The sequence below is a fragment of the Morus notabilis genome, unplaced genomic scaffold, assembly GCF_000414095.1.
Source record: "Morus notabilis unplaced genomic scaffold, ASM41409v2 Scaffold46, whole genome shotgun sequence".
Classification (NCBI taxonomy): Eukaryota; Viridiplantae; Streptophyta; class Magnoliopsida; order Rosales; family Moraceae; genus Morus; species Morus notabilis.
In genome coordinates, this window is record NW_010365505.1 from 180,284 (window position 1) to 193,791 (window position 13,508).

General features: G+C 33.6%; 2 protein-coding genes across 2 annotated transcripts; one reads left to right on the plus strand and one right to left on the minus strand.

The window, feature by feature from the left end:
- The first annotated feature begins 4,709 nt into the window (after positions 1–4,709).
- LOC21407919 (probable protein S-acyltransferase 15) lies at positions 4,710–7,653 on the plus strand. Its single transcript, XM_024172350.1, has 10 exons — positions 4,710–4,926; positions 5,026–5,160; positions 5,247–5,313; positions 5,431–5,524; positions 6,009–6,105; positions 6,285–6,368; positions 6,641–6,681; positions 6,779–6,904; positions 7,255–7,306; positions 7,386–7,653. The coding sequence occupies exons 1-10, from the start codon at positions 4,767–4,769 to the stop codon at positions 7,475–7,477; spliced, it is 948 nt and encodes a 315-aa protein (XP_024028118.1). The 5' UTR covers positions 4,710–4,766; the 3' UTR covers positions 7,478–7,653.
- Positions 7,654–11,686: 4,033 nt separating this feature from the next.
- On the minus strand, positions 11,687–12,463 carry LOC21407920 (17.4 kDa class I heat shock protein). The gene has a single exon (XM_010108154.2). It carries the CDS (start codon positions 12,258–12,260, stop codon positions 11,778–11,780), a length of 483 nt encoding a protein of 160 aa, XP_010106456.1. The 5' UTR covers positions 12,261–12,463; the 3' UTR covers positions 11,687–11,777.
- Positions 12,464–13,508: the final 1,045 nt, after the last annotated feature.

Genomic DNA, 13,508 nt, shown 5'->3' on the forward strand with positions numbered 1-13,508 from the left:
CATATATATATATATATATATATATATATATATATATATATATATTATCTATGGCACTCAAAGGGAATGATAGGTTGGCTACGCGCAACAACATTTGTAGGCAACCAAACCAAACCAAAGGAATTATCAAGTGTGTTGGGAAACTTAAACAATTGCCAGTGGTGGATTACAACCTTCAACTACCACATGACATTGTACATAAAAATATGCATCCGATAGTTTTGTTTTGAGAAAACATTCACAACAGCTAGGTAGCTAGTTAGTTAATGCTAAATAATTATATTGGTATGAAAATGTTGATTAAGATTGTGGGCGTGTCCACTTGAGTATTCGATTAGAGATTATCAAATTATGTCTCGTTATTGTCTTCTTTTTTCATTTATTCCTTCATTTTAATCGGAAGAAAGGTTAAAAGTATCGGAGATTTTGACGTGCGAAGTAAAGAAATTACAAAAAATTGAAAAAAAAAAAAAAATGAAGATATTGCTTTTGGGCGAAGAATATAAGACCAAAGGTTACGACATTATATTGACGTGCCATGTGCAAAAGCAAATCATATATGTTTCCATACGATGCCTGACCAAAACGTCAATATTCTTATTTTTCACATGAGGAAAAAAAAAAAAAAAAAAAAAAGAGTGTTCTTATTTTGCTGACCATAGTTAGAACTTAGATAGCCAGTCGTCTCTCATTTTGCGTCAAGAACAAATAAATGCGCCATTGACCACTCTATAAAACTGTCTCTTTTGGGCCCCTCAATTGCATGGCTCTTGAAAGTGCCATATTTCCAGAAATCAAATTTCCACAAAATTAAACATAATTTATTTCAAGATTATAAAGACTTTTTCGGATTATATATAAGTAGTGTTAGATTATTTATCATTTACAAAATCAGAATCATCCACATGTTAGATTCTACTTGATCAAGAACGATGAGAAGTGAGAAACAATCTTAAGGAGAAAACATCCTAATATATAGAGGCCATTTAGTTCGATGATTCGAGTTGATATGTGACTTTATGTGAGAGTTTTTAATTGTAACAAAAAGTTAGATGTGACTGTTTCTGAGAGCTTTTTTCTATAACAAAACTCAAACCAGTGAAATAAACGGAGCCATAGTCTCAGTTAAAACAAAAATAAACCTAACTTTTTTTTCTAAAAAGGCTAACTTTTTTCTTATTATTCGCTATATTTATCTTTATTTTGCTAAAAAAAAAGTACGAGCTCCTCTGCTTTTTTTTCTGAATAATAGCTTGCTAAATTTTAAGTGCTCGTTTAGTTTATTAATTTGAGTTGATATGTAATTTTAAAACAGAATTTTTTATTGTAATAAAAAAATTAAATGTGACTGTTTGTAAGAATTTTTTACTATAATAAAATTCGAATTAACAAAATAAATAGGATTTAAGAACATTAAAAAATAGAATTAAAAATAAAATGGTGAAAGAAGTGGAAACTAGATTGCTTTGACCTTTCCCCTGTGTGCATAGGATCTCTTCCGTCCACGTGCCACGATAGGAGAATTAGAAACGTCCGATCCCTGAGCGGCCTGGCCCGATCAAGTTCTGCACAATCAAAATCTCAGATACACGTGCCCCACATGCACGGGTTGGGTGGTGGTAAGATAGGCCGTCGCTTCTGTCTATCTGATCTCGACAGGTGTGTTAGTTTCATTGGATGGAATCCGGCCGTCAGCCCCGGCTTTGCTTCTACAGCCGCAAAGCCAAAAGCCCCATAAACTTACCCAAGTACCCAACCGCCAATCAGAAGAACCAATGTCTGTCGCCGGCTCGTCAGAGCCGTCGGATCCCGAGCGCCAATAAGGAAGATGTGGGTCCCAACTCCCATGGCGTTTTAAGGACCCAAAAAGTGGGTCCCAAAAGCGAGTGAAAACTGCGGCACATGGTCGATGTGCATAGAATGATACCCTCCTCTCCTATCCACCGTGACATGATCCGGTCTCGGATTTGGAAACCAATCAGGGCCGTCCATTTGGTATCCCAATGATATATACTGTTATATCTCTTAGAGGACTAATTTTCATTTTTTTTGGGGGGGGAAAAAATAGTACTAGTATATCCACCGTCTCACGTGTGGGTCCCACAAGTGGGGACAGGGGAGCATTGCCAGGTTTGATGCATTGCAGGTACTGCATGTGAGTGCGCCGCAAGTACAGCTCAAACGAGACGAGACGCCCGTAACGAAGTTTTGGTGTTTTGCGCAACGGCTTTTCCGCTTAAAAGTTATAAAACCACGGGAGTTTTGATGGCGTTACACGACTGTGACGACACGTATTTTCATTTTTTCCTCCCTCTTTTACGATATGAATGAATGAATACGATGATTAAGGGTGGTAATTTATATCAGTGAGTCCTATTTGTATCATCTGTTTATTAATTGTGTTACAAAAATATTAATCTAAACATAATATATTTTTTAAACGTGTCAATAATATTAATCTAAACACGACTCATTTATTAATTGTGTTAATCATATCAACCCGTATAATATGTTTAAATTAATATACTAAATAAATAATTAATATAATAACTTATTTAACACAGTCGATACGGGTTTAACATGTTTATTAGTTAATTTATCTTTTTCTTTAAGAAAAATAAATGAATTTTATCTACAAATATTAAAATTCACATTATTTTGATTGAATATGTCATATAAACTTTCATGTTATATCAAATATCATTAGATTGTAGATGACACATATAATTAATCGTGTCAATTCGTATCACTTCGTGTTAAGAGGTCAACCATAAACCAACTTATTTATTAATCATGTCAATTGCATTAACCTAATTATGACCCAAACACATTTATAGTAAATTCAAACCTATTAATTTCGTGTCGGTATCAAATTGTGTCGTCGTGTCACTATCTGAATTATCATGCCTAATGTCCTAATGATGATTGGACAAAGTCTCCTCCAAAAGCTCTTAAAGATAATGTTTTCAAGATATAAGCAATCAAAAACTTGGAATGATTCGTGGCTAGAAAAAACGTAAGAAGTCTATTTGATAACGGTTTTGACATTTTAAATGCGACTAATTTTTTATCAAAATAAACTATTTCGTGCAAGAATTGAGTTCCAATTTTTGTAGAAAATGATCGTTTATACCCTCGTCTGAGTTCTACTTTGTCATTTCTGTAGGGAAGCTTTTTTACTTTAGTTTTATCTTTCTTTGAGCCGATGATTTTGGAAAAGTGTTTTTGTTGCTATTTGAGAGAAGTGAGAGCAAAGGAATCAAAACCAGGAAGATTCCGAAGTACCAAAACGCAACTTTTTTATGCAGCAAAATCAAAATTTCCATTTCTAATTTGAATTCGGACGTATTACAATGGGCTATGAAAAGAGAAAAGTTTGGAGTCAGCACAAAAGCTGATTGCAGGTAATGGCCGAGAACCAATATAAAATTAATAAAACGACAGAAATATATAGAAAACTACATCAATAAACGATACTATATCAAAAACGACATCACATGAACAACCATGACAAGGAAATGCAGCATACGATAAACGACAAGACATTGAAACGACGAGAAGAACTCGCAATAAATTGAACGACGATGTATGGCAAATGACAGAAAACGAAAAGCACAGAACAATGGAAACGACAGTAAAACTTAATACGGAGAGTTTATTTTGTAATTAATGCAATTATTTCTATAAAATTTTAAAGTATGGTATGATAGATTCACAAATACTTTAATTAAATTACATAAATTTATTGTCAATTTTATTGTTCAAAATCAAAAGACCTAAAAAAAAGTAAAAAGTTCAGAAATTCATGTGTATAGAGAAATTAATAAAACTGTCCATATTTTGACTGCTTATGCTCTTAATATTAATGATGAGCTATCTTAATTAGATGAAACTCCAACTATCATAAAATTTATTATTGTATTTGAGGCTTATTCTATTTAATAAAATAGCAGATTCTATTCTAAAAAAAAAACTTCTCACCCACTTTCTTTTTTTCTTTTCTTTTTCTTTAAACTTTCTCTCCTTTTCCCTTCTATTCCTTCTCTTTTTGCCCTCTTTGTTCTATTCTTATCTTTTTTACTTTATTTTTCTTTTTTTTTTAAATTGACCCTCATAATTTTTTTTCCTCTTCAATAACCCTTTGAAATAATTTATTCTCGTACATTTCCCTATTTATATATATATTTTTTAAAAATCATGTTCTCTTAATGAAACGTTTAGTAAATGGTATTTTTTTTCTTTAACAAAAATGATATATTCCTATAACATGATAATTGAAGATTTCTAAAATACTTACATGAAGTGGGTGATTTTTTTTTTTTTAAATCAAAACAAGTGACCGACTTGTAATCTTTTATTAAAAGAAAATGAAAATTACATGAACTTTTTTCCCTAAACCAAAAGATCAAAATAAATAAATAAATAAATAAAAGTTCAAATGTCATGATAGTTCAGCATTAATAATGTTTAAAACAAAACAAAAAATACTAATACTGACGAGGAATTTTTCCAGTAGACTTCTCTACCAGTAAGTTTAATTTGTGATTGTTAGATTTAATTAAATTCGTTTTAGATTAAAAAAGTATACAATTTCTGTACAAAATTAACAGTTGAAAAATAAAAAATTAATTTCCACTAACAAATCAATGTATTTAATGAACTCTTGTTTCCCCCCGAGAGATATTTATCAGTTTAACTCATCATCAACGACAACCACAAGCACCAAAAACGCACTAAAGCGACGAACTTTGTGGTGGGCAAGGAAAATGGTTCCATTGCAGAGTCAGAGGAAGCGATTATCTTGGCCGAGCTTAACTGGACGATGCGTGGTTTCTTGTACGATGGTTCTGCTCACTCAGTTCGCGCTATCCTTGGTCCCTCGCTTCCTCCCTACCTCGCCCCTTCTCATCCAACTCTCGCTCTCAGGTCTCCTTTCTTTTCTCTTCTAAATCTTCTTGTCTATTAGATCATCATGGAAAATCAAAAGGGTCGTTTTTAATTTTCGTTTTTGATGTTGTACAACAGTTGTTCTGATGCTGGTGGTAGTGGGTCTTGGTGGGCTGTTCAGACGGCTTCTTGGTATCCATGCGTCGGCCCCAGCTTTGGTTTTCTTCAATATACTGTTCATTTGGTGTTTTTACGTCCTTATTATCCGAAAAGGTACAAACTTTTATGTCCCCGAAGAATAATATCTGTGTAGAGTTGGGCATGTATTTAAGCTTCCTGTGTCAATTTTTTTGCCGTAGGTTTATCACTTGTAATGGACGTTGTCTTTAATGGAGAAGTTGTATTGCTCCTCACTGGTCTGTGTAGGTTGTTCTTCTGTTCTTTTTTTTTTTTTTTTTTTTTTTTTTTTTAAAAAAAAAAGAAAAAAAAATGCATAAAAAGATGAGATCAACCAAATACTAAAGTAGCTATTCTTATTGGCAGTATGCTAAAAAGTGATCCTGGTTTGGTTGAGCCTTCCTTTTCAGACAAACTTGTGGAGAGTTCAGCTTCTGAAATTATTACTGCTCATAATGAGGTGATAAACTTGACTAGTTCTGATTAAGGGCCCGTTCAGTTCGCTTATTCGAGTTGAGATGTGATTTTACGTGATAACTTTTTACTGTAGCAAAAAAGTTAGATGTTACTGTTTTTAAGAGCTTTTTACTGTAGCAAAACTCAAATTCTAAACTCGAATCGGTGAAATGAACGGAGCCTAAGTTCCTATAGTATCATAGGCAATAATTTCCCCGTTTCTTTTCTGGGGAGGGATTGGCGATTTTTCAATATGTGGCTTTTGCAATGAATCCACTGAAATGCTTTTCTTTATTCCAAATTCAATCTAAAGGACAGAAGGTCTCGTTGATATTAATAAATCTTGTTCTGTCCCTTCTTAGGGTGATAATGAGCAATGTAGATAGGCTTCAAAGAAGTAGAAGGAATGCAGTGAATTATATTGTTAGAGTCGATTTCATATGGAGTACTGAGGAGGGTGAATGTTTTTTCTGTTTTTTTCTTTCCAGGATTCTGATTTTGGGAGGAGGGTGAGATATTGCAAGATTTGCAAAGGGTACATAAAGGGTTTTGACCATCATTGTCCTGCTTTTGGAAACTGCATTGGTACTGACAATGAAATTTTAGCATTCTCCACCAGTTTTTTCATATCTGACCCCTTTATACTAGTCACAAATTTGTGTGATGCTATGATCTCCTCCTAAGCTGGCTTTAAACTACTTTTCATGTTGAGCATGTTTGAATACCGTAGGAGTTAACAGCTGATATGGTTGGTTTGTTTGCAGGTCAAAAAAATTATCTCCTTTTCATGGTTCTTTTGGTTGGGTTCCTTGTTACTGAAGCTTGTTATCTGGCTTGCTCTTCTGAGTGTAAGTTAATGTTCTGTCATGCACCCATGGAAAGTGTAGTGATCTATATCATTTTATTGGAACTGATTTCTCACTTCTTTCGAGTCCTGCCTCGTTAAAATATTGTAACATTTTGTTGTCAATTGGCTTTTGATCACATGCATGTCCTTAATCTACAGCTTTCTTTTTCCCCCGCATTTGCCTTCATTTTCGAAGATTACTTTTTCTTTATACTTCTATTTTTCTAAATTTTTTGTTTCGTTTTTCATTTTTGTATTGCGCTTCTATTGCAGATGCAGTAAAATCTGGGACGTCAAGCATGCTTAGTTCAGAGGTATAATTGCTTTTATCGTATTGCTTTTCGGAGGGCTGCATTTATTTTGTACCCATTGTTTCATTACTGATGGAGCGTTGTGTAATCAACTGCACAGACTAGCCTCTCAGAAAATTTGGCTGTCAGCACAAGGATTTTCTCTATTCTCCAATTGGTATGGCAGGTGGCATTTTTCACATGGCATTTATATGGCATATGCTTCAACATCAGAACCGATGAGTGGGTACGTATTGCTATGTGATAACTGATATAGAATGCATTATTTTCCTTCCTTAAATGCATTGATTGCTTGAATTATTGGTAAGAGGAAAATAAATAGGAAGGAAAGAATGGTATGTAACATAGGTGAGGGAAATGGGGAGGAAAGAGAGGACCTTTCTCTGGATTCGCTCTTCTAATCGCTTCACATTGTGAGAGATTAAAATCGCTATCTATTCGCTTCTATTTTCTCTCCTACCAAACAGTCATGGGTCTCAAAATCATTCAACTTTATTCCCTCGCCCCTCCCTCCTTCCACTTTTCCCACCTACCAAACAAGCTCTTACCGTTGTTTGTTGCCTTTCCCCCCTCTAGGTGAACTGGAAGAAGTATCCTGAGTTCCAGTTGATTGTTCAATACCAACCAGGTATATATGCATTCTAATGTTCAAAGCACAATTTTTTAACTTTTGCATTTTTTTGACATCCTATATTCCGCTCATCCAGGACAAAGCTCTACAGAAATAAGATTTACCAATCCACATGACAAAGGTATTTTGCAAAATGTGAAAGAGTTTATGTCATTGGAAAAACGGTAGTTTTTACGGACTGCAAAGTATTGAGCATGTGCAGCAGCAATACTAGCTGGAAGTTTTTCTGATCTAACATAACAGCATTAAATTTTAGCCTTGTATTAATCTTGTGTATAATAACTAGACACATTGAACGATTAGCAAAGTGTTGGTTGACCAATTGTATATAGTTCATTACTGCTTGCCAGATTAAGGCTTCATGGAGTCGTTTGAAAAATTTGTTTAGTTTTTCATTTTTTCGTGGCATCAATGAAGATTGTTGTTTCTAATAGTTATTGAATATTACCTCATATGTATGTGTGTGTGTGTGTGTGTGTGTGTGTGTATATATATATATGTATATATGTATATATATATATATGTATATATGTATATATATATATATATATATATTGTATGGCTATAATGGACAAGCGTGAAATGAAGAAATCCTCAGAATAACCAAGTGCAAAAGATTACCAACTGCAAAGCAGAATGGACACTCAATTTAAGGAAAAACAAAAACAAAAAACAAAAGCTGCAAATTTTTTTTTTTCTCACATCGTACAAACTCAAACGAGTCTTACACACAAACATAAGTACATAAGTACTGGATATTGTTTATTGGGAATTAACACAGACTGTGAGAGAGAAACCAAACAGCATTGAATTTTAGCCTTGTATTAATCTTGTGTATAATAACTAGACACATTGAACGATTAGCAAAGTGTTGGTTGACCAATTGTATTTAGTTCATTACTGCTTGCCAGATTAAGGCTTCATAGAGTCGTTTGAAAAATTTGTTTAGTTTTTCATTTTTTCGTGGCATCAATGAAGATTGTTGTTTCTAAGAGTTATTGAATATTACCTCATATGTATGTGTGTGTGTGTGTGTGTGTATATATATATATATATATATGTATATATATATGTATATATATATATATATATGTGTGTGTGTGTCTGATCAAAAGATTCTGCAATATTAATTATAATTGAACACATATTCCTTTTAGGGTTTCAAATCTACATGGAATATATGTTTGAAAGTTAGAAGCAAACTGAATTCTCAATATGAAAACTACTAATTTGAAATACTTTTCCTTCTGTCTCTTAGAAAAACTACAACCCATACACCATATGTTATGGATTACCGACAACTAAATTGTACCAGATTGTATCTAGTATTACTGAAACTCTGCTTGGACACAATTATGGGTTGTTACAGACTAATTACAGCGACAGTGTTATTATCACTACAAGAAATTGACCCTTTAACAATGACAATTGCAGTTGCTATAAATCGACATGTTGACGCTATAAAAGCTTTAACGACGATATGTCGTCACTATAAATCTATCGCTAAAAGTTTTCTAGTGACGACAGCTTGTCATCGCTATAATTGGATACCAGAAACAAAACTTTGATGACGTCATTAAATCCTTTAACAATGACTATTTTGAATTTGTCGTCGCTAAAAAATTTTAAAATTTTACAAAATTGATTCGACTTAATTTTTAAAATTTTATAAAATTGAATTGACTTATTTACCATTAGCGACAACAATAAAAATTGGTCGGGTTGAACCGTTAGTGACGACAATGTGGGTTTGAGAGAATCTAAAAACAAAAACTTAAAAAGTGTTGGGAAATGGATATGATCTTGTTGGAGAACTAGTGAACAAAACTGATCAATTTATGAATGTTGATTGAAGGGGTGGTACAAACAGCCTATATATAAGGATGAGAGGACGATTCTGGTTGGTTCGGTATTAGAATAGTTAGAGAGTAAGAGAAAAGAGAGAGAATTCTAGCACTTTCAAGAGAGAGAATTCTAGCACTTTCAAGGCCCATCTCTAATCATGTCCCTTCTTGAACATGCTATTAGAATTAGTTCAATAACAGAGAGCGATAGAGTTGACGGTTTTCTTTCTGCCACCTTCTACGATCTTCTTTCGAATATCTGTCTTCCTTAATGGGGTTCAACCGCCTGCATTTTTTTAGTAATGCTAGGGACACATTAATTGACGAGTTACTAACTCAAATCTTAATTTTTTATATCAATTGATGTGATATATGAGTTTTGTTATTTTTTATTGATAGATGTAATCTCTTTTATTAATTGATGTGACAATATTTTAAATATCTACTAATGAAAAAATAACAATTCACATACCACATTAATTAGTATATAAAAATTATAATTTGAATTAATGTCCCTAACATCATTTTTTTCTTTTTTTTTATTATAATGTACAACTCAAATTTTTAATTTGGGTTGTGAAATAAACATATAGGGATCTGCGCAGAAGACTATAGAATAGGTAAGTGACATTTTATGTTAAAAACAACATGATGAAAGAAAAGATGTAGGAATGGTACAAGAATGAAAAACGACATCAAAGTAGAAAACGACTACATTATAAACGACAATACATGGAAAACACATAAGCGACGATAATAAAAAGGAAACGGCAAAATATGGAACCACAATAAAGTAGGAAACGACAGAATACGGAAAAACGACAATAAAGGGGAGTACAAGCATAACCAAAGACATAAAAGTCTAGCCGAAAGAAAAACGGACATAAAGAAAACAACAACAATACATGAGAAAGGATGTCTAAAGAACAAGAAGAAATGGGAAATGACAAAAAAATTTAAAAAAAAAAAAGGGACATGAAGAGAATAACTATAAAAAACAAAAAAAAAAAAAACAAAAAAGAACACGTAAAAAACAAAACCATAAGAAAACAACAACGAAAAGTTACAAAATAATAGAATACAAAGTGATGTATGTAGGGAGAAGCTGCTTGTCGTTTGTTGAAGTTAATTTAGTTGATAGTGTTTCTGTAGTTTTGATATTTCCTTCGCCGTTTATTAGTAGTTGCTGTCGTTTTGGTTGTAAAAGAGGATATATGTGATGTTTTGTCCTTGTGAAGGTTTTTTACTTTTCTTTTCTAATAAAAAGAGGATCATTACTGTCACCTCTCATTCCTTTTGTCACTTTGAAAGTCTCAGAAACACCAATGAAAAAGAAAATGTCACTTTGAAAGTCTCAGAGACCACCAATGAAAAAGAAAATGCTTAACTCAATTCTTTTCAAACGATGAACCAAGTTTTCACTCATACCACCACACTATTGACCAGGTAGGATTGCTGAAGAAGAACGAAAGCATTCTCACGGTAACAACAATCCATTAGTAGTCCTTGAAAAGGTTCAGACTAGATAATTGTCATTGAGCAAGTTTTGTTTAGTCCTTAGCTCGTAGAGCTTATCAATGGAGTTTATCCTGAGGATTGGTTCTCAATAAACCAATTTCTTTAATGTTTCAATTCCTGAGACGAGACTGGTAAGAATGATAATTTTACCTAATTCTTATCTCTTCTAAAATTAAACGGGTATAGAAAAACATATGAGGGACAAAATGAGAATAGAATACGGGGGTGGGGACCCGTCACCTGCCCCATTGCCATCCCTCAGACAGGCTTCCAAAATGGCAAACAAGATTAATTATAGAATGTACTTTTTTTTTCCTTCTTTTCCTTTTTCCAAATTTGGTTCTCTTCTTCATTTGATCTTCAACTGCAGTGAAAGTGGTTCATCAATCTGTACGAAGAATGTTGCTGAGAAAAGAAGAGAAAACAATAGATATGTGTACGCTTTATATTTGTAGTAAGTTATGCCCGTCACCTTTGCAAATGAGGAATTTTAGTAACGTACTCCAGCTACAGGGCCGAACAACGGCTCATTTGTATGTTGCTGAGAAAAGAAGAGAAAACAATAGATATGTGAATTTTAGTGTACTTTTTGGTGGTGAATATATATTTGAGATTAACATTTACATTAGAGATAGTCTTTTTTACCTATTACTACTTCAATATTTCTTATTCAAAAGAAATAATCTAAGATTAAAGACTAAGCATATGTCTGTAGGCTTTCGCTGAAAAGGCATAGAGCTAGAAAAACAGTTATTAATTAATTGGGATTCCGGAAAAGTTCAGTTGGTTTTGCTAACCATGGAGGGCTGATTCTGATTAGGTGAGGAATAGAAAGCATTGAGGCTTTTCTCCTTGTAGTTTCTTCATTGTAAAAATAACATGATTAAGCATGAAGAATCCAAAAATCTGCAAAGAAAAACGAACAACTTTTTTCCCTTTAAAAAAAAACCCTCTTTCAATTCATAACATGTTGCAAACTCTTTTCACGTCATAAGAATTCAAATCACTATTTCCCACAAACACAAGCGCTAGACAGTATTTATTCGGAATAACAGAAAACTCAACAGAAGGCCAGGGAACCAAATTTTATAAAGTTATGATTATATCTAGCCAGAGATCTCAACAGGCTTGACTTCAGGCTTCTTCTCCTCCTCCTCCTCCTTAGGAATGGTAACAGTCAGCACTCCATTCTCCAGGCTAGCCTTCACCTGATCGGTCTTCGCGTTTTCCGGCAGCCTGAATCTGCGGAGGAACTTGCCGCTGCTCCGCTCGACGCGGTGCCACTTGTCGTTCTTCTCCTCCTGCTCTTTGCTCCTCTCGCCACTGATCTGGAGGATTCTGCCTTCCTCAACCTCCACTTTCACCTCTTCTTTCTTCAGGCCCGGGACATCGGCTTTGAAAACATGGGCTTCCGGGGTCTCCTTCCAGTCAATCCTTGTGTTGGCAAATGCAGATGTTTCTCTTGCGGAGGGAGGCACGGTGGCCAACGCAGAGTTGAAGAAGCCATCAAAGGGATCCCATATGTCTAGAGAGACGGGATCAAACACATTGGTTCTTCGGCCACCAAAAATGCTTGGGATGAGAGACATGTTTGAGAGAATCTAAAAACAAAAACTTAAAAAGTGTTGGGAAATGGATATGATCTTGTTGGAGAACTAGTGAACAAAACTGATCAATTTATGAATGTTGATTGAAGGGGTGGTACAAACAGCCTATATATAAGGATGAGAGGACGATTCTGGTTGGTTCGGTATTAGAATAGTTAGAGAGTAAGAGAAAAAAGAGAGAATTCTAGCACTTTCAAGGCCCAACTCTAATCATGTCCCTTCTTGAACATGCTATTAGAATTAGTTCAATAACAGTGAGCGATAGAGTTGACGGTTTTCTTTCTGCCACCTTCTACGATCTTCTTTCGAATATCTGTCTTCCTTAATGGGGTGCATTTTTTTAGTAATGCTAGGGACACATTAATTGACGAGGTACTAACTCAAATCTTAATTTTTATTATTAATTATTGTGATACGTGAGTTGTTATCTTTTATTAATAGGTGTAATCTCTTTTATTAATTGACGTGATAATATTTTAAATACCTACTAATAAAAAAATGACAATTCATATACCAAATTAATTAGTACACAAAAATTGAGATTTGAATTAATGCCCTTAATAATAATATTATTATTATTTTCATTATAATGTTTTTTTCACACATATACAACTCAAATTTTTAATTTGGGTTGTGAAATAAACATACCTAGGGATGTGTGCAGAAGACTATAGAATAGGGAAGTGACATTTTATGTTAAAAACAACTTGATTGATGAAAGAAAAGATGCAGGAATGGTACAGGAATGCAAAACGACATCAAAGTAGAAAACGACTACATTATAAACGACAATACATGGAAAACACATAAACGACGATAATAAAAAGGAAAAAGGCAAAATATGGAACCACAATAAAGTAGGAAACGACAGAATACGGAAAAACGACAATAAAGGCGAGTAGAAGAATAAACAAAGACATAAAAGTCTAGCCAAAAGAAAAACGGACATAAGGAAAACAACAATACATGAGAAAGGATGGCTAAAGAACAAGAAGAAATGGGAAATGACAAAAAAATTTTAAAAAAAGGGACATGAAGAGAATAACTTAAAAAAAAAAAAAAGAACACGTAAAAAACAAAAGCATAAGGAAACAACAACAAACGAAAAGTTACAAAATAATAAGAATACAAAGTGGTGTAGGGAGAAGCTGCTTGTCGTTTGTTGAAGTTGATTTAGTTGATAGTGTTTCTTTAGTTTTGATATTTCCTTTGCCGTTTATTAGTAGTTGC